Raw genomic sequence first — 21,507 nt, 5'->3', positions numbered from 1 at the left:
TCAAAATAGACCTTGTAATACGTCCACTGAGTTTACAGTTGGGCGGTGGGCCACTTTGGTAGCCGCCCTAGGGTGCAGTGCATACACCTGTCCCACCCTAGACTCCCCACTCTCCCGTTTCTTTTAAAAAGCGAGCATTTTTTCCGCTGCTCTTTTGCAGCCACTTCTGACCTCCAGGGCTTAAAAGGATCATCTGGGCATGGAATCTCAAGGTGGAGGATCTTTATTTTTCACTCCAAGGCTTTAGGAAATGTGTTGTTACCATCTTTGACGAACAGCTGAAATGATCAGTTTTCTTAAGTTTTAGCAGTTCGTTGGTGTCATTAATCGAAACATATCGATTAAAGTCCAGAAAAGGTGTTATCAGTCATTTAGGATCACAGCTATTCATCGTTAAGTACAGCTTTGAAAGAGGCATAAAGTTTGTTCAGTCACCCTATGTATTAGTTCGTTCACTCAAGGTTAACTGTAAGTAGCGAAAGCTGGAATAACGATTAACAGCTGTGCGGGATACTTTTATGTGAAGTGAATTTAATGAAAATTGGGAGTTATGTATGCACTTGCCCTTCCCTCTCTCAATACCTAGCCTCACCCCCTCCGAAGCCCTCATCTGGGATAGTTTGGCGTTCCCCCCCCCACCAAACCAAACCAAAACGAAAAACAACAACAACAACAACAACAACAACAACAAAAACCAAAAAAACAAAACAAAAAGCAACCAACCAAACAAAAAACATTACAGCAGCCTGATAGGCACTGAAGGAGATGACAGTTCCCATTCCTTTAGAGTTTTGAGACTCTGGTTTTCATTCCACACTCAGAGACTGAAATTGCTAATTTACCAGTGATTCGACATAAATAAAAGTCAATGAAATCCACGTTCTCTTTCTCAAAGACGAAGCTTTAGAAAAGGATAGGAAGGTGGATCTACACGCCCCAAGGAGCCACCTTTGACTTGGATTCCTGCAGCCCAGCCTCTCCCTGGGAAACCCGGCTGAGCCAGGCTCGCCTCACTCAGAACAAAGACTCCGCCCTACAGTGACACCCACTGCCCGCTGGCTTGAGCAGACTGGGGGCGGGGACTTCCTGGATTGGCTAGGGCTCCTGGGTCGCGTGGCTCCGCCCCTCGGCCTATCTCACCTCACCCGGTGTGGGCGTGGAGAGAAGACGCCGAGTTGCGATTGGCGGGCCCAGCGCGGGGAACGGATGACGCAGGAGAGGTGGGGCCTGGTTGAGCCTTGATTGGTCGGGGTGCGCGTGGTCAGGGATCGTGGTTCTGGCTGAGAGCTGCTGAGAACCGTGGACGGGGTGGAACTCCGCTGCAAGGCGTGAATGATGCGGAAGGTGGTTTTGATTACCGGGGCGAGCAGGTGAGGTCTCCCGTGGAACCCTGGAGGTTAGGTTCCGGGGTTTGGAGAAGCGTAGGTCGGTGACTCACCTCGGTAGGGTCCACAGTGACACCATCCCTCCCTTCTCTGACTTTTTCAAGAGGTGTGGTCATGCCTGCCTCACTGGGTGCTCGGTGACAGGCGCTTTGAATTAAACATGACAATGGAAAGTGACTGATCAGCCCCGCAGTGATGCCGACCCTATGCTCTCAAGGGACCGTCAGTCTCGGGAGAGTAATTAATTGTAGGTGCCCACAGTTCACTTTTAACCCTAGGCGCAGTGGCGCGTCGTACACTCCGGGTGTTTAAATGTTAGCGCCCATGAACTTTAGGACAATTGGGAAATTTCATTACTGCAGTACATTTCGCATACTATCCCCAGGAACATACAGAACGATCAGTCTTGTGGCTATGACTTGTGCTAATCCAGGTGTCAGTTCAGTCACTCCAGGCTTGCCCACTTAACCCTTGATCCGCTTTATTGCCTAGTAGGCTTGTCATTTGTTCACAAAGAATGGAGGATTCCCCCAGCTGGTTGCACTGGTATTTTTGAGGAGTTAATACAGGATTTGCTAAATGCCACCGAAGCCTGTTTCAGTGATCCAATTACATCTACGTTAACTAAACCAGTGTAGGAAGGGGTCTGCCCTGGGCTTTTTGTTAGTGTGAATTCTCCTTTAGGTCAACTGGTTTTTGGTGGTTCTTACAAGGAAAGTGCCTATAAAGTCGGGCCCGATTTTGTGTGATTTCGATATACCGTGCTGTGTGCAACTTATATTAAAGGTCTGATAGTTGAAGTAAGGATGACTAGGCCCATACTATGTTTGATACTTTGCTAGCAGGCCACCAGATTATGTGGGTTCTAGACTCACATTGGGGCTCCCTTTGCTGGCAGTCTGCGTGAGAATTTGTAACCCGGGATGGCATTGCTGCCAGCAGTGGGCCCCATCTGCTGGGCACTTTGATATCACTCGGACCCAGTGTATCTAAAGCCTCTGGGCTCTGCTTCTCTGTCTTTGGCACCATCTGATTGCTATTTCTGCTCTCTGTCTACTTTCATTGAGGGCTTTTTTCTTACTGTTGGTTATTCTGCTGTGCTACTGTGTAGTCTCTTGAATAACAAAAGAAACACCAAAAACAACCCAAACCCCAAATCAAAACCTCACTGGTTCACTTACTAGGATTTACAGCCCTCCTAGTAGCAACAGTGAGAACCCTTGGCAGCACAAGAATATGGGGGCACAATAAACAGTTGCTAAAACCCTCTCGGGATATGTTAAATCACACTCCAACAGGTACCCCAAACCTCACTTACTGTGTCATTGAACTGTATTAGAGGGGAACAACTGGATGTTGCTTATCAGTGTGACTTATCAGGAGGGATTCCTCCTTCATATAACGTTTGGGTATTTTCTCTCTGCCTGGGCTTCTCATTGCAGCTCATATCAACACAGTCAATTTTCTGAGCCAGAGACAACTGCCTTCATTTAACACCATTTCAAGGAACTCACGCTTGTGCCTGAATTGTCCTTTCAGTGGCATTGGGCTGGCCCTTTGCGGTCGGCTGTTGGCAGAAGACGATGACCTTCACCTGTGTTTGGCGTGTAGGAACCTGAGCAAAGCAGGAGCTGTCCGTGATGCCCTGCTGGCCTCTCACCCCTCCGCCGAGGTCAGCATTGTGCAGATGGATGTCAGCAACTTGCAGTCGGTGGTCCGGGGAGCAGAGGAAGTCAAGCGAAGGTGAGTCTTTTTTTGATGGATTGCTGCCTATCGTAAAATCAGTCAAATCAGAAAAGGCAGGAAAGTATGGAAAGTTAATGGCTATTGTGTAAAACGAGTGTGCTTTCTTATGTGGTACCATAGCATGGCTTTTAATCAAACTGGACAGGACAGGGAAATATGAAAAGGTAATGGGTATAGTGTATATAAAACGAGTCGTGCTGAGGGAGTCCGCACAGAATGGCGTTAGAGCCCTGAGAACTTGGAAATATCCTTTCCAGTTGGCAAAAGCACCATTCTGTCTGACACGAGGTCTGTGTTCTGCTGTATTCCGTCCCGTTAGAACACATACGAAATTGTGATGCTATTTTATCTGGAGATAGACACACACTATGGCAATCCTTTCGATTTTGAATGTACTAATTATGCTGTTTGATTGAAGCCAGAACTTAATTTCCACGCTTTACCAAGCATTGCTTCTTCGTGCCTAGCAAAATAAGCTGCTATCGCTAAAGTTCGTAAAGTAGATAATGTGTTAATTAATCTGAGGTCCCACTGGCTTCACTTGCATGACAAATGACAGCTAAAGCACAACACTGTCATTACTTAAAGTGGCCATTTTAGTAATTCGAGCCATGTGGTCATTGTATGATCAAGAAATACTGATGCACAGTCTCTGTCGTCAACCAAATATATATCTCAAAGTCTGGTGTTATTAGCTGTGGCTCCTGGGTCACATAGAAGACACGATATGGTGCCTAGGATTCTGGGAGACACTGAGAATGAGTGTCGCCTGAGTGTCATGGGAGCAGGAACTGCCGGCCTTGATCCCATTCCAAAGGGGTGCACATACATTCAGGCTTCTGAACTCATTTCTTGGCTCCTCCATGACACGTATTCTAGAGCAAGCCCACCGAGACTACCTAATTCCCCTAGAATATTTACAGTTTTAGGGCATGAGTTAACCTTTCATCAGTTTATGGTACATAGCTCCCGGCCATGAGCTCTGAGTGGTTTCCACTTGGGTCTTCTGTTTTGGTAGCTTCCTGGCCATCCAGATCACAGGGCAGGACCTGCTGGATATTATGTGACTTTAACTTGCCAACTTGGGAGGGTGCGAACTAGTGAAAAAGAGATCAGGAGGAAGATGGGTTTGATTGAGGGTACTCCAGTGCTTGATTGGTGGGCTGCAGTTGGATTTCCGGCTAGAGATTTAACATCAAAGCCCATGGAAACCACCCCGAGCAAAGGATACTCAGGTCCCCACTGTGGCTAGAGACACTGCCAAGAAAGAGCCATTGAAACCCCGATGTTACATTGTGGTCATCTTCCTTGGTTTGGAAAGGGTTTCTCTGTCCTTGGCCCTTCGGTGTACTAGAGGTGGAGTGCAGTTTTGTCCCATCTTTCCTAACAATGCCATTTTTTGTATCTTACTTGCAGGTTTCAAAGATTAGACTACTTATACCTGAACGCCGGAATCATGCCTAACCCCCAGCTAAACCTCAAAGCGTTTTTCTGTGGTATCTTTTCAAGGTAATTTTCACAGTCTAGATCAGTGGTTCTAAACCTGTGGGTGGAGACTCCTTGTGGGGAGGGGCGCATGACCCTTTCAGAAGGGGTCACCTATCAGGTATCCCGAGTATCAGATATTTACATTACGATTCATAACAGTAGAAAATTACATTTACAAAGTAGCAATGAAATAATTTTATGGTTGGGGAATCACCACAACATGAGGAGCTATAGTAAAGGGTTATAGCATTAGGAAGGATGAGAACCACTAACTGAATACAAGGAAGGTATTCACTTTGTTGCTACCATTTGCCTTTGGTGTGTATGTTGAGTTGGGGAATGCTGAGAAGGATGGAGATGAACGGAAAGGAGGAGTTGGTACCACAGCGGGCAAGTCAAGTATTCGTTTTTGTGGGGAGCACTGCATGTGGTCATGGTTTTCATAATGGTCTAAGTTTCTGGAACATTCCATGTGGTCAGATGGTTCATGTTGATGTGGCTGAATGTGCTGGTCTCAGAACTCTTCTTGATAAGGCGGCATTCCTAGAGAGCATCCAGCATCTAGGAGGCTGTGTTGCAAGATGGCCGGCTCTGTGTCAGGAACTCTGGCTAGTGAGTTGAGGGAATACAGGAAATGAATGTCTGCCTGAGAGATTCTCAGCACACACATAAAATGGCTTTCAAAGCTATCTAACCACAAGCCAGACGCAGAAATAGCCGTGTTTGCACCCAGTGCATTAATTCATAGAGGTTTTTGATGCAGGCGACCTGCTCACTTTCTCTTTACTTTTCTTCCAGGAAAACAAAACACGCATCCATCCCACTATTAAACCGATCTCACAGCAACACACTCTGCTAATGTGTTCAATGCTCTTAGGATTTCTAGTGAAAGAGACAATCTGGTTAACTTTTTTCTGTAGTTAAACGCACTCAATCTGGGCGAAGACTTTTTCATTAGCACAGCTGTGATTGCCTAAGAACAGTTTCCCTCTAATCTGACTGGGTTGTGGGTGCGGGAAAGTAGGTTAAGTACACCTGGGAATTTGGGGGAGAGGAGTATTTGATATCTCATTTAATACAAATGTCCAAGGAATTGGTGTTTTGTCATTATAGAATCAAAGAAGGTGTGTGTAACGTCTTTGGTGTTTTCAGTTTCAGGAGCTTTAAAAAGTCACTACTGTCTTCTGTTGTTTCAGAAATGTGATTCATATGTTCTCCACAGCGGAAGGACTTTTGACCCAGAATGACAAGATTACTGCTGATGGGTTCCAGGAGGTGTTTGAAACCAATCTCTTTGGCCACTTTATCCTGGTATAAATACTAATACTAGTTCCATACTGACTGCTGTGATCATGAGGGTGTGCGTGGACATATTTCTGTTCTGTGAAGCTCATTAGTTTGTGGTTAGCATTTAATCTTTGAGTATTTACATCTGATCACTGGCCTTAGAAAATGCTGCTTCCTTAGAGAATGGAGGAGGTAGATTGGCAGATATACAGTCTCATATTAAAACAATGTACATAGCAGCAGAAAAAGTATGTTAGTTCTGTTCTAAGTAGTTCTACAAACTAGGCTTGGTATCATCTAGCCTGGGATAAAGTGTGCTGCCATTAAACACTGACGCATAGTTGACTTTTCCTTATCATGGCTTCTTCTTAAGCCTCCATACTTGGATGTACAATCCTAGGCATATATGAAGGAGTCATCATGAGGCTGTGTGGCTTGTCTAGTGTGTCCTGTGGTATCGCCTCTGGATCACTCTCATGGGCTGGCCTGAATATCAAGAGTAAGTGGCCAGCCATGATAGCTCATTGGTGCTGGGAGAAATTTGATGCTGTTTGTCTGGGTAGAACCTGTGTCTCTTATTTCTGACCTCTTTTCTTTGATCCCAAGTCTCTTAATTAGACCCCATTTAAGGCCTACCATGTGTTTATTAGAAATTGGTATGTGGAACACTAGTATGGACTAATCATTAAAGGAAGTGAGTGAGATAAATATTTGGGGCCTGTGTGGTAGCCTTGGGTATTTTCTTAAGAAAACATAGAAAAGTATAATATGAATAGTGTACCCTCATTTGTATTAACAAGAAAAGATGAAACGGAGAACTGGTTACCATCGATGAACTTAGGTACCAGGATGTTAGGAATGAGTGGAAGATGCATATTTTATTCTCTGAATTTTAGTACTGTTTGGGTTTTAGGGCTGTGGAGTGTCACATCCTTAATGACAATGATGTACTAAAATACAAGGTTAGAATAGGATTCTTATCTGATCTTTTCTTAAATAACTTTATAAAGGCCGTCATCTAAGGTGTCCTTGATCTCCTTAGAATCTTCTCCTGTTTCTTTGCTGTCTTTTTGAATTATTAAGTAAGACAGTCATTGAGAAGTGGTGGCTCACACCTTTCTCCCAACACTTAGCCTGAGATAGGAGGATTGCTGCAAGGCCAAACCCATCCAGGGCTACCGCGTGAGGAGCCCCTTTCTCAAAACAAACAAACAAACAAACAAACGATATTAAAATAAAATAAACTGGTAATGATAGAGAATTAATTCATTAATAATATTGTAATCTTGCGTTTTGATGAATCTGCTGTTTACAAAGTTAAGTTGTTCGGAACGTAAATGAGAACTGTGGCTGTGGGGCAGATACCTCGGTTGTCATAGCATGTCTTCGTCTAGGTAGACCGTATCATCGGGGGGGGGGGGGTGTTTCAGAACCCACTTACCCGATAAAAGGATGCCAAAACTATGAGCACAATGCCTTCTACGTCAGTTATGTTTAGGAATCTGACCAGATTTCATAAAATACAAACTTGAGTTCATGGTTCATGTGTAAATGAAGAAATGGATCCCCTTCTAGTTTGGCTACCATATAAAAATAATGACCAGGCGCTATGAGTTGTTATAAAGAGTAGGGATCCTTTCGGTGCGTTACACGTTCCTTGAAGTGGTACCCGTTAGGAGTGGGTAACTGACTCAGACTCATGTGTATGGGGTTTTCTTGTTTGTCTTAGTAAACACTGCAGCATGGGCCACACCTGGAAGCTTCATTGGTCGAGCTCCTTTTAATGAACTAATGGTTTTCGGTTGTGGTATATTTACAGAGCTTTTGAAAGGATGGTACAGAGAGTTCTGCATTCTATATTCAGTATCTTCTCTAATTTCCATTTTATATCAGTACTGTGCAGTTGTGAAGATATGCGATACGGCACTGATAAGTCATTAAGTAAGGCGTATACTAAGGTTGCCAGTTTTATTACATCTCGTTTTTAGCTCTGGGGTTCTATCCAGGGCATCACATTGCATTTAGTTGTCAAGGCTCCTTGGGTCCTTTGTTGTGGAAGTTTCACAGACCTCCTTTGGTTTTGGTGACCCTGACCGTTCAGGTTTGCTGCCCTGGTGTTTCATAGTTGGTCTCTCAGTTAATTTCTCTGATGTTGTCTCATGGCGAGATTGGGAATTTTTTTCAGAAAGACAGTAGATACAAAGTCCCTGTGTCATCACCTCACATCAAGATTGCATATTCCAAGGCCAGGCATGTCTGACAGGCGCTTATAATCCCAGCACTTGGGGTATGGAGGCAGGGAGACAGAGTCCAGAGCTAGCCTGTGCTATGCTTACTGAGATGCAGAGTGAGAGCCTGGCTCGATGATAAGGACTGCAGCCCGTGACCTTTCCATGCTGACCTTGGTCACCTGGTTGAGGCGGCTTGCCAGGCTTCTCCACTGTGAAGTCATGCTTCTGTCTCCGTAGTGTGGTGTTCAGAAGACTCTTGCTCTGTCTAACCCACACCAAGGGGTTGAACGTCACCTTTTAAAGGATGGATTACCTACAGAAATTGGTTGGAATTTTTCCAACGGGAAAATTTCTCTCTTCCATTTTTAAAATTCAATTCATTTGGTAGTCATGTGGAATCATGCTTATATATTTATGTATCAGAGTCTCTTATTTAAAAATGATATTTCTCCTTTTGTCTCTGTCACATATCCTACTTATTCTATATGCCATAAGATGGTAATTACGTGCACTCACGTGACCATCCAGCCCGTTTTTTCCTGATTTTATTTTTTTTATTTTAGAATGGAAACCAAGACAAACTGTTACTAGAATCGACAATCTGGGTTCTTGTTTCTTCTTAGATGTTAATAGCTCCAGGTCCTCTCAGCGAATAAACCATGGAGATAAATGCGTGTATACTAACTCATGACCGCATACATATTTATACATACAAGTAATCGCTCTAAGATGAGACAACACTAATGTCTGTAACTTTTACCCACTGCTGCCTGTAGCCCTTCTAGCTTCTTGCTCTCGCAACAGTAAAGCACCTGCTCCTTGCTACCATAGCCCCATGCATTTACTTGTTAGATTCTGGTATACATAGACAGAAGTTTTAACTTCTTAGCACATACCCCTAGCAGATCGTGACACCTTTTGTTCTGTGTCATCCTCATTCAGATTCGGGAACTGGAACCACTTCTCTGCCACAGTGACAACCCCTCTCAGCTCATCTGGACGTCTTCTCGAAATGCAAAGAAGTCTAACTTCAGTCTTGAGGACATCCAGCACGCCAAAGGCCAGGAACCTTACAGCTCTTCCAAATACGCTACTGACCTCCTGAATGTAGCTTTGAACAGGAATTTCAATCAGAAGGCAAGGCCCGTCTCGGAGGTGCAGATGTTAACAGTCAGGGTTGCCCTTTCCTTAGGGCAGAGATAAGCAGCACCCACCCTTTTAGAAAAATGGCATTTATTTCCTGTTCTGTACTCTTCAAGAACTCTGGTCCTCTGCTAATAGAATGACACGTGTTTACTCCAGTACAGCCACTAAGTACTTCTAGTGCTGTCTGTGCTTCTGTCTGCCTGCAGCTAGGTGGCTCACACCGTCTGGGTTTTCAGGTGAGAAAGTCGAGTCGTGTACTCAATGGTCACGTGTCCCTTGGACTTTGTTCTGAGCCTCCCGCCTCCAAGCCTCTGTCATGTTGATGACTAAAAGGCTGTCAGTCGTTGTAAACCTTGTGGAAGTGGATGATGAGGCTCTGTAGCTCTGTCTCTGAGCTTACAGAGTGCGAGGGTTTTATATAAACGAGAAGATACCCCTTACCAGTCACAGTCACCTGGAGTCACTGCCGCTTTGAGTGAACGGTTGGCCAGGTCCAAAATCTTCACCAGAATCCTTGGCTTCCCCATTGGCATGTTCTGGTTGTCATTACAGCTTAGATTCAGAGTGTTGGTCCAACTCTTGAGTTGTCCTCCTAACATCTTGAGGTCTTTAGAATTTGTCATGGCTGCTTCAAAGTCCCCTTGACATTCCTTTCCGAGGGCAGGGTCAAGCTGAATTTGTTCCGTGTTTCATAGAAAGCTCTGGGATTTCTTTTGCATTTTAGTTGTCAAGTAAAACATGGGACTTGTTTTTAGCTCACGATTCCTCTTTCTCAGTGTCCCAGGAAAGACAGTTTTAGAATTAAATTGGGGGATTCCATCTTTCCAAATTTTTGGTTTACTTTTTTAACAATATTATTATTATTATTTTAGTATTTTTGATGCTGGTGATCAAGCCCTGGCCTTTGTACTCGGTGCAGTGCCACTTGAGTTAGAGCCTCAGTTCTTGTTGACTTTTGCACCCTCACCCCTGTAAGTGATTTTAGACTTAAGTGGTCCTACTAAGCATCAAGGACAACTGAGAGTCCAAACGCTGCCATTCCCTAAGTTCATCCTTGAACTAAGTCACTTTGCGTCAAATCGGAATGTCACTGTGACTGTGCTCTGTGCCCCCAGGGTCTGTATTCCAGTGTGACGTGTCCAGGGGTCGTAATGACCAATCTGACGTATGGGATTCTGCCCCCCTTTGTTTGGACGTTGCTTCTCCCGGTGATATGGCTCGTAAGTGGCAAACACTTATTTTATTTTTAATGCGGAGTTAGGAAATTGAAGAATTCAAGTCGAGACAGACTGCCACTTGACTTGAGGTTTTTGATGTGCTGCGATCATAAATTTGAATTTTCCCTCTTAAATTGAAATTTGTTGTTGTTGTCATTACTGCTCTAAACGGCCACATAATAATACTGTTTTTTTTTTTTCCCATCAGCTTCGCTTTTTTGCACATGCGTTCACTGTGACACCGTACAATGGTGCAGAGGCATTGGTACGTTACCAGTTCATTGTCTGTATAGTAGCGTTGTGATGGGAGGGTAAGCTCACTGATGGCAGTGAATGGTGTGTTGGGGGCGCGTGTAAGGTAACAGCCTGTGGGTCGAACAACCCTTTTGGGGGTCACCTAGACCACTGGAGAATACAAATATTTACATCACAATTCACAACCGCGGCAAAACCACACTTAAGTAACAATGAGTTAATTTTATGGTCATGGGTCACCACAACAGGAGAGTGTATTAGAGGGTCTCAGCACTAAGAAAGTTGAGAATCGGTGCTATAATGGAACAAGGTTCATGGACAAGCAAATTCCATTTGAGACTAAAGTAAGTACCATGTTACAATGTTAGAAGCTTGGCATTTGACACCTGCTAGCATGCCAGTCGATACGACTATATAGAGAACACACTTCTGTAGAAGCAAGATGCACCAGGAGCTGCAGGAGAAGGGATAGGCCACTACAAAAGTCAGTCAAAGTAGGGGCAACAAGACCTGGTGTCTTATGTAAAGGTTTTTCTTCCTGGAGCGGGAGAGGTAGCTCACTTGTTCTCGTACGTGACCCAGTTTGATTCTCAGCCCCCACGTGGCAGCCCACAAGTATGCATAACTCTGGTTTCAGGAGATCCAACACCCTCTCCTGCCCTCCACAGGCACGCGGAATGCTTGTGGTACACTGACATCCATGCAAGCAAAGCCCTTAGGTACATAAAATAAATCTAAAGAAAAAATGTAAAGATTCTTCTTCCTCTCTTGGTGTTAGAGGATCAAGCTGCTGTATTAGGAAACCAAGCACAAGTTTGCACTCCTGCCAGCAGTGGAGGGGTGCTCCATTTTCTCCACATCCTCACCAATAGGATTTCCTTAAAGGATGCCTGACAGTTGGGCTGTGTGTGTTTCCTCATTTGTGACAGGCCTTACTCAGGAGCCAAACTTCTGTTCTCTTCTGTCTGTTAGTAATGCCTTTGCACATTTCTCAACTTAGCCCCAAAGCTCTGAAGGGTCAGAATCTCACCTGAGAAGAGAGCTGCCATTGGATTGGAATCCGTTGTCTTAGTTTTGAAGGGTGTACTCAATCCACCGAGACAGGGCTTTTATCCCAGAAACTTGACGGCCAGTACTCTAGTGTCCAGGCCTGGCTATTTCTTAAATCTTGACCAAATTGAGTTTTGAGGGAAACATGAAGGGAATAATATTAAAGAATCTAATCGTTCTTTTGGGAGGACACAAACTGATTGTGGAAACATGTTGTTAGACCATATTGGTATAGTGGCCAAGATATGAGGCATTCATGTGGTGCCTTAGGGGTTCCTCATTCTGCACATCTGTGGTGTGGAAGTCTTGTCTAGGTGTCAGGTGTATATTGAGCACCAATGGTGTGGGGTGTATTTAAAAGAGGAAACCCCCCTGTTGTGAAGCAGCTTAGAAGTATGTTTGGGAAAGTAACGAATCCATAAAATAGGTAAGGAAACAAGACATCTTGTCATTAGGTAGGGACTGTTCTTTGCACAGGGAAGCTAGGACCCACCGGGGCTGGGTAGTTAGAGCTGACTTCCATGAGAGTGGAACGAGATCTCGACTCCGAGGGGCCGGGTGATTTGGATAGGGTGAGCCCCATGATCCTGGTGTTCAGGTTTGAACTTCATCGTGAAGGGCTAGAGAAACAACTCAGGGCTTCATAGTACTTGCTGCCCTCGTTGAGAACCCCAGCTCAGTCCCCAGCACCCACGTGGCAGCTCACAACCGTCTGTAGCTCTGCTTCCAAAGGAGTCTAATGCCTTTTTAAGGTGCACACATTCAGCAGGCAGAACCCATAGAACAAAAATAAAAGTTAAAACAAGACCCGTCGTGATACTCCAGTTTTCTAAACGTACATGCGTAAATGGCCGTCACCCCAGACCTCTGACTCACTGATGTCTGGAGAGGCTGATAGGGAGGATGAAGGGTGGTGCTCGTCACATGAGCAGAGGATCTCTTTCAATTCCTCTGTACATTTTGTCTCCTTATGAGGGGAGCATGAACTTGAGCTGAAGCATAGGCCCACTGTGAGTGTGTCAGAATTACAGTAAGCATTCCCATCCGAGTTCTACAGTTCCTGGCTTGGAACCCTTGAGCATGGCTCCATGCATCTAGGCTTTTATCATATGTATATGTGTGTGTGTGTGTGTGTGTGTGTGTGTGTGTGTGTGTGTGTGTGTGTGTGTGTAGAAGGAGAGCAGTGAGCAGAGGCAGGGCATGGTGGTGGACTCTGTAACAGGTCAGATTTTTCAACAATGAATTTAAATCATAACAAAAACAATGTGACAACTCAGTGGGACAGAATAGAACGTTTTGAAGGCCCAAACGCAGAGATTTAGTTTATGAGAATGACCATCAGTAGAGGGAAGAGATGGGCTTTTCAAGCGAGGTTGTTGCCAGAAGGACATATATAATGTTCTAGTTAATTGAAGAGGTCTGTATGTCAAAATTAAAATATAAAAGTATTAGAAGAAAATATAGGGGAATTAAATGAAGTTTCAGAATGTGAAGGATTGCTTGTCAGAATGTGGAATCTCTAAGCAAGTGAAAATTAAAATAAAGTTGACCTGAGCCCAAACTCTACTACAAAAAAAGCACAGAGTAGAATACAAACATCTGCCTTACACAATAGGTAAATATTTCCTTAGTAAATCAAGACTCCAGCAAGGGAAAACAGCATTTGTTGGAATCACAGGCAAAAGCCAGAGTCAAAGACTCTGAAGAGGTTCAACCATGAATAAAGATGCCTGGCCTCTGATACTAAGAGAGGAGCAAACTAAATCTATAATTCAGAGCCCAGCTCCGATTAGCAAAGACTCGGACGTTTGGTGCAAGGCTCTGATGGCTAGTGATAAGGACATGAGACCTCGCCCGAGCTACGCAGCTTCTGTGAGGCTCTTGTGAAATGTTGCACTCACCACCCCCATGGTTTAGTTTGTAATCACAAAGGCTGCAGTCTACTGCATGTGTTTTTTTCACTAAAAGCTGAAAGTACCAGTTACAGCTGCCCGGGATGGGATTCTGTGCTTTCAAAAGCAAATGAAGCAGATCAGTATACATAGGTTTGAAAAATCGAAGGTATGATGTTAAAGTGAAAACTTCCATGTGTCATGCATACTTCGGTTTAAGAGAGAAGGATATGTGTTAACTGAATGAAGAGAGAGTTCTTTGCATGGCCACACGATAGAACAGTGGGTTACTCTCAGAGATGGCCGCTGTGTAGCTGCAAAATTGGAACGAGAGGACGACTTCCTTTGTGTAACGTGTAAATCTTTTGGTCATAAGCATCTTCTCACTGGTAAAATATTGGCCTAGTGACCTGTGCTCTGCTGTGGCGTGTGCTAAGCATGACATTGACTAAGCCCGTGGATGAGACATGGATTCATATGGGAATTGAGGGAGAAGATGGCCAAAGTAAGGACTTTTTTTTTTTTTTTTTTGTTCTGTTTTGTTATTTTGCTTAGATTAGCTCTCAAAGTCGACTTTGGAGCAGGCTGACTTAAATATGATAGTGGTTCCTAAGGCACTGAGATTGACTAGTGCTTTTTGAGAAGACTTTGACGATTTCATTGAGTACTGATGGCAAATCTCACCTGCTTGGGGCAGGAGCAATGTCACCGATGTCACTGACATGCTCTTCTCTTCCAGGTGTGGCTTTTCCACCAAAAACCGGAGTCTCTCAACCCTCTGACCAAATACTTGAGCGGCACCACAGGATTAGGGACTAATTATGTCAAGGGCCAAAAGGTAAATCCTTTGATGCTGTCACGTGTGAGATGCGGCCCGGCCGACGATGCTCTGGGCCTGTGGTGTTGACAACCCAGTCGAGTGGCTTCTGTGCCTGAGTCTTCGCTCTCGTGTTACCATGGTCCATCTCACTGCTTTCTCCTGTCTCATTGCTCTGGGCATATCTTCTTTCTGCTAAGCCTCTCTCACCCGTGTTCTTGTTCATGCCCGTTATCCTTCAGAACTCAGCTTCTTCCCCACCTTCTCTGTCTCTTTAGAACAGGGCCTATGACCTGTGGTGGGGTCTCCAGTACCTGTTCTGTGAAACACACCCTCACATGCCCCTGCCAGGATAAGCTTTGCAGGGGGAGGGGGGGGAACGTACCTGTTTCCCTTGTGTGCCGTCTCCTAATGAATAAATAGAGTTGTATGGAACACAGAATACTTCTGTGTGAAGTCAACTCCTCTTTGAATGTACACTCTGTGTGAGATAATTGTCAGCTCTGTCAGACAGCTATTTTGAAGAGTCAGGGAATAGAATAGAGAAAATCAAATTGGTATTAAGTCTTTCAGAGTCTCATCTAAAAAGAAATCAAGTAGAATTGCACGGGAGTGGGGCGGGGTGAGGTGGGGGGATGAGAACATGTTCTCGGGACTACAGGAACATGCTGTAGCTTTGTCACAAGCAAGGTCTGTTGTAGCCTCCTGTTTTTCTCCACCCAGCCTACTGAGGATGCAAAGTGAGGTAAAAATCAGCCTTTCTGAGATTTTGAAATACATCGTATTGGTTACTAGCGACTGGAAAACATTTTCGAGAAACAGCTCCTCAGGCAGGTAGAGTCGTGTGGTGCTTCTTGGCTGTCTACCCCTTGCTGGGCTAGCTCACCGCGGTGTATTAACCCAGGATCGCTTTGAAAATTTCAGTTAAACAGAAACAACATGGTTGATCTGGGTGTTTACAGATCGTTCTTTCCTGCATGAATTGTTTTGTTTTAAGGCAAGGTCTCACTAAAACCTTGTGGCTGGCCTGAGTGTCTTAGCGAGAGGGTTTCTGCTACTGTGGTAAAACAGCATGATAGAAGCAACTTTGGGTGGAAAAGATTTACTCATCTTATACTTCCACACCATAGTCTGTCGTGAGGGGAGTCAGGGCAGGAGGTCAAGGCCGGAGCCTGGGGTCGGGAGCTGAAGCGGAGGCTACAGAGCAGTGCTGCCAGGTATTGGCTTGTTTCCTTATGGCTAGCACCAGGACCATCATCCCAGGGATGGCGCTGCCCACCGTGAGCTGAGCACTCCCACATCATTCATCAACCAAGAAGATGAGCCACAGGCTTGCCTACAAGCCAACGTGGGGGGAGCATTTTCCTCAGCTCATGTCACCTCTTCACAAATGACAGCTGTGTCAAGATGGCATGAAATTAGGCAGCACAGACCAGTTATAAACCAGGTTCACCCACAGAGGCAGATCACAGAGATCCGCCTGCCTCTGCCTCCTGAGTACTGGGATTGAAGATGCCCACTACCATGCATCTCTCTCTCTCCCTCTCTCTTTTTAATAACTCAAGTTTGTATTAATTTATAATCCTTAATATACAAAATGATATACTTTTAGAAAACTCTGATGCAACTTACTAAGCTCACTTTGGGGCTTTTAGAGTTTATTTAACCTGATAACCTTACAGGGAACAATTTACTTATCAAGGGGAGAAAATGTTTAATTCCACAAACCCAAGTATTTCATTAATGTTCTGTGAGATACATTGAAGAGAAGACCTTAGCTTTGAATTCACTTGGGGAAATCATCCTTCCTCTCTGTTAAAGGGTCAGGGGAGCTAGTGGCTGCTCAAAGATCTTGGGGCTGGGGGGTGGGGGGGGTGGGGAGGTAGGGGGTGGGGGTGGGGTCACTGCCTTCAGTTGTGTATCCATTGCTGAGCCCGCCATGCTGCAGTCGAATGCCACACCCATGCACATTTGGACCACGTTGGATAAACCCAGTGTGTCCCAAAATAAACCAAAATGATCTGAAAGCGGGACAGGCGGGGAGGAGTAGGACGGGGGATGAGAGAGGCAGGGAGGATGAATGTCATCAGAATGCAGGTTTGTCATGGGATACATTTAAATAAAGGTGAGTTTGAACCAGAGAGATCTGTCACATTTGCAGATTCAATCCGAATAACGAAAAAGAGCAAATGAGGATAAATGTCATTTCCAAAATGTCGAAAGGTTTCCTTGATCCCTAGCGTTTAAGAGGAGCCTGGCTTTTTTGAGGTTTAGGCCCCTTGTTGGTTAGAACACAAAGAGATCCTGTTTTCAGGAGCTGAAAGGTGGTTCTTGTGTTCAGTTAAAGTAAGAGTTTCTGCAGGAAAAACAAGAATACAAAATAAAAGTGATGTAAGAATGAATCTCCAGTTTCTTGCACATAGAAGCCCTTAGGAAGGGGGTGAGCGTCTACAGGAATTCAGATGTGAAACCCCCACCCCTTCACACCCCCCACTCCCCCTACCCTCCCCGGTTCCCTTAGCAGTTGATTGGATGAAAGGAGTCAGAATAGGAAATAATGCTTACATTGGGTCTCTCTGCCTAAAGCAAGCAGCGGGAGGTTTGGCAGGTACCTTTTGCTTGAGCATTTATGTCCTCAGGTGTTTCCCAGCAGCCCCTGGATGGCCCCTTCCTGCCCCTTCCTATTGTCCCTGCGGGGACACCTCCCTTTGCTCACCTGTAGTGTGTTTTATTTTTCTTTTGCAGCCATCTCTATCTGTGCTTGTTTTCCAGATGGACGTAGATGAAGACACTGCAGAAAAGTTCTACAAGACCTTACTGGAGCTAGAAAAGCAAGTCAGGATCACCATTCAGAAATCAGATCACCACAGCTGACAGCGACGTTCCCCAGAGCATCCAGTCCGCGTACGCCCTGGTGCGCGCAGCTTTCTATCATACTGGGTGATACATGTTTGTAGTAAACCATAAGCCATGATGATCTCTCCTCCTACTTTTTAGAATGGTCTCCAAGACTGCGTGGGTGCACTTGTGAGAAAGGCGTCGCAAAGCAGAGGGGCCAGCTGAATACCCTCCAGAGTAGTGTCCTGTCAGAATTGCTAGAGGCTTCCCGCAGAGCATCCTCGGATAGCATTCTGCCACCCGGAGCCCAGTAGTTTAGACTTGCGTGATGGGGACACAGTACAGCCTGAATCTTCTTTTAGTCCCAGCGAGGAGAGGCAATGCTACTGACTAGGACTTCTACTTCCTTTGCTTTTCTCCATGATCCCTTTTTTTTTTTTTTAACTCTCTTTACATTCTTCATATGCTGCTTCGGATAATCTCATACGTTGTCTGAGCACGTGGCCCCACGTGACCGCCCACGCAGTCATTTTCAGGAACAAAGTATGTTTGTGTTTGGGCCACAAGCATGGTTTCTGATCTTTAATAACATCCACAGATGTATTCATTATGAACAGCTTATCGTCACGATCATAGTTCACTGGAATTAAACTTGTAGCAAACATCTATTTCTTTGTGTTTCAATAAAATTAAAAAAAAAAAAACTTGAGAAACTGCTAGGAAGCCATCCAGTGCACAGTGGACACAGAAGAAAAGCGTTCGTTTTTATGTGTAAGATGATGGAGTTTTTCAAACCTTTTCTCCATAAATCTTAAAGAACCACACCTGAGCATCCTTTGTTATGAACCAAAATGCTAGAGATGGCCAGGCATTTATATCATAAAGGCATCCTGTCACTCGGGATACAATCAAGTCAGTAAAAGTCTGAATGGAAGTGAGAAAAAAGTGATACGTAAATATAATCTCCCTACGGCTTGTGGGTATGAAAACCTTCTGGTTAGAGTTTCTTTAATTTTGTTGACCAAGAGGTTTTTTTGTAAAGATACAGGTGAGGATGAGCCCACGCCCTCGGACTCCTCTTCTCTCTCTGGGACACAAGAGATGGTTCATCCTGAGATTCTTCATCCTGAGTGAGCTCCCATTTGGAAAAGGCTCCAGGGGAACTCATGTGTCTCATCTGCAAAGCAAAGCAGTCCCCTCTTTGCTCCGTTCCTCACGGGCAGCGTGCTTGAGGACCTGTCCTCCTCGCGGGCAGCATGCTTGAGGACTGGATCCTTGCTGAGTGAACCGTGAGAATTCCTCATTTTGGTTGAGAATGGTGAGGTTTCTTAGAGATCAGGAAGCCAGTGTGCCAAGGTCTAGGCATCGCCCACTGCCCGTCTGACGGAGGGTCTGCTCTGTCCCCCGCGTGTTTCTAGGAGACAGCACAGAGCTCTGCAGGATGGTGTGGGGAGCTCTAGGGGCCCTGTGGCTGGGTAGTCAGAGTGGATTTAGAGAAAGCTTGGGTTTTGCTCATTTGTGAGTTTGGGGAAAACATCCTTTGCTGGGGTTGTCAACTTATAAACATCAAGTTATTCATAGAGTATCTTTATTCTTTTGCTGGCTACATTAGTGATTCCCTCCCTTTTAGTCCTGATCCTGCTGTCTTCCCACTGTCAGTAGGGCAGGAGTTTCCCATGTTGGTGATGTTTGCAGAGAACCATGTTTCTGCCTCATTTTTTTTTCTTGTCCTTCCTCATTACTTACACATTATCCATACAGAGTTTTAGCTCTGCTTATTTTAAGTATCTTCCTTTTGTTTTCTTTGGTTTAAAGTAAGCCTTTTCTAGTTCCTTGAGTGAAAACTTAGGCTCCTTATTTGGAAATTTTTCTTGATTGCCACTGGAAGCATTTAACTATAAGCATTTAATTACATACATACCATTCTTAGCCTGACTTAACTGCACCCCACATTTGCTGACATGCTGTCCTGCTCTCTCTTTCTTTCAACCACAGATTATTTTATTAATTTCTGTTGGGGTTTCCTTTTATGAGTTATTAAGCGATGTTTAATGTTCATATCTTTAGAGATAGAAAAGATTGATATTTGGCTGGGAAGATGGCTTAGTGGTTGAGATCACTGGCTACTCTTTCAGAGGATCCAGGTTGTAATCCTAGCGCCTTGTTCTGGTGGCTCACAAGATCTCTAACTCCAGTTCTAGGGGATGTGATGCCCTCTTCTGGCCTCTCTGGGTACCACAGGTGCTTGAATGATTAGTCTGTGGGTTTTTCTCCACACCATGCCAGCTCGTATTTCCTCCTTGGAACGCTCTGGATTGTTCTCTGCATTTGTGCAGAGTTCACAGTTGCTCTGCAGGCAAGCCTTGTCTGGAAGGGCCACACTGCTCTGTTTACCTTTGCACCTTTACGCCATCTCCGTTTCTACTCCGTTTTTACTCTTCCGACACTTTCCTGTGTTCAGTCAGCTTTTAATTATTCTGTGGCCATTTCTGGTTTTAGTTTTGAAATGTTGATTCCTTTTATTCTTAATTTATTTTGATGTATTTATTTTGCATGCTCAGGCATGTCGAATTCAGGGCCTTGGAGCTGTCTTCCTTCTCCCTGTAGTTGATTCTCTAGGGAGGAACACTGTATCTTACCTGTCAACTAAAGCTTTTGTTTGGCTGGTTCGTTTTTCGAATTTTGTTTTCTTCAGTCCTCAATAAGGTCTTTGATAGTTACTGAATCTAAAAATTCATCATGTCCCTCGGGTTTTATGATCCTTATCTACCTTGTAAAAACAAAACAAAATACTTATTTGAGGGCTGAAGAGATGGCTCAGCCTTTAAGAGCGCTGTCTGTTCCTCCAGAGGACCCAGCTCTCTTACAGTCATCTGTACCTCTTGTTCCAGGGGACCCAGTGTTCTTGTCTCATGGTCACTGGGCACACAAGTGGTGCATAGACATATGTTCAGGAAAAACACCCATACACACAAAAGTAAAAGTTGAGTCTTAAACCCATAATAAAACCCATTAATGGGGTTGGGGGTAAAGTTGCGATGAAGCTAAAATCTGTGCGTATCACCAGATCTTGCCTCCTTGCCCTGAATGCTTCCTGATAAACATTAGACGCGGGCTACTGCCCCACCCCCACCCCGTTCCTTTTCTTGCCCTGTTCCAAGCTAACCTGGAGTGTACCCCTCCATCCCTCCTGCAGGATCCTAGCCACATCTGAAGCCATGAACATAATTCTCATTCTTACAGACACATACCAGCCTTGAACAACTTATTTTCCTTGTATCGATAGAGGGTGCTTAAAAAAAATTACCTATTTTTGTGTCAAACTGTGTGTTCACGTCTTTCACCATTTCTTATTTGATTTTCCACCTTTGATAATGGGCGAATCTATATAATAGAGAATGAAGCTCTTGCCTGAAATATCATTTACTTATCTGACATTCGTGCTTACCTCACTTGTTTATTGTCCTTTAATATTCCAAAGGATCAGCACCAAGACCTTTTACTATTGTTCCTCCTTGTGTTTCTAATCTTTGATCAATGATTGCCACTTCCTTGATGAATATATGAACAGTTGATTGAGCAAGCATTTATTTGAATAAAAGTATCATGCTACTTGGTCTAGGCTCAGTTGTCTTAGACCCGGCTGATTTTTCTTATGCCACATTTCAAAAAGCTACACTGTATCTTTCTTTGGAATAACGTTCAGAATACCAAGCTGGAGTTTACCGAGACTCTGTCATTATTTTCCAATCTTAGAACGTTATGTCATCCTAATAAATATACTTCCTTCTCATGTCATTGTTGTCTGTATTTTGTAAGTTAACGCTTGGACAAATTGACACCTATCACTCACAAGTTAAAAGCACATGGGCCTTCAGCAATTCAGCGGTTCTAAATTTAACCTAAAGATAGACCTCGAATACATACAAAGTGTCAGGGTTACTGTCACCTGTTGGAAACTCTTGGTGCTGAATAGTCTTCGAAAATTAAAATTGCTTGTTCTTTGGAAAGATACGTCAGTGCACACAACACAGTATGTTTTATAACAGCCCTAGAGGGAGTTGGGGTAACAGCCTATAATCAGAGTCAGTTGTGTGTCAGCGAAAAAGATACATGGATTCACATTAAAGCAGGATAAGAACTATGAATAGCCGC

General features: G+C 44.4%; 1 protein-coding gene across 4 annotated transcripts; it reads left to right on the top strand.

Moving 5' to 3' along the window:
- Positions 1-1,266: 1,266 nt before the first annotated feature.
- Hsd17b7 (hydroxysteroid (17-beta) dehydrogenase 7) lies at positions 1,267-21,145 on the top strand. Of its 4 annotated transcripts, none has more exons than NM_001429540.1 (10): positions 1,271-1,370; positions 2,925-3,128; positions 4,548-4,640; positions 5,816-5,930; positions 9,080-9,274; positions 10,399-10,503; positions 10,709-10,765; positions 14,437-14,535; positions 17,287-17,428; positions 18,401-21,145. In NM_001429540.1, the coding sequence occupies exons 1-9, from the start codon at positions 1,336-1,338 to the stop codon at positions 17,386-17,388; spliced, it is 1,005 nt and encodes a 334-aa protein (NP_001416469.1). In that variant the 5' UTR covers positions 1,271-1,335; the 3' UTR covers positions 17,389-17,428; positions 18,401-21,145. The 4 variants fall into 4 exon arrangements, with proteins under 4 accessions (NP_058931.1, NP_001416469.1, NP_001416468.1 ...); NM_001429539.1 differs by having other exon boundaries at positions 18,395-21,145; NM_001429538.1 differs by having other exon boundaries at positions 17,512-21,145.
- Positions 21,146-21,507: the final 362 nt, after the last annotated feature.

This window comes from Rattus norvegicus, chromosome 13 (assembly GCF_021556685.1).
Source record: "Rattus norvegicus strain SHRSP/BbbUtx chromosome 13, alternate assembly SHRSP_T2T, whole genome shotgun sequence".
NCBI lineage: Eukaryota > Metazoa > Chordata > Mammalia > Rodentia > Muridae > Rattus > Rattus norvegicus.
This window is presented reverse-complemented; position numbering and strand designations above follow the sequence as displayed.

What these genes read in the sequence shown, in the direction of transcription:
- Hsd17b7 (NM_001429540.1), top strand. Translation starts at nt 1,336, where the DNA reads ATGCGGAAGGTGGTTTTGATTACCGGGGCGAGCAG. An exon ending in GCAGAGGAAGTCAAGCGAAG is followed by an intron (nt 3,129 to 4,547) that starts GTGAGTCTTTTT and finishes TCTTACTTGCAG; the next exon opens with GTTTCAAAGATTAGACTACT. An exon ending in ATTATGTCAAGGGCCAAAAG is followed by an intron (nt 14,536 to 17,286) that starts GTAAATCCTTTG and finishes CTTGTTTTCCAG; the next exon opens with ATGGACGTAGATGAAGACAC.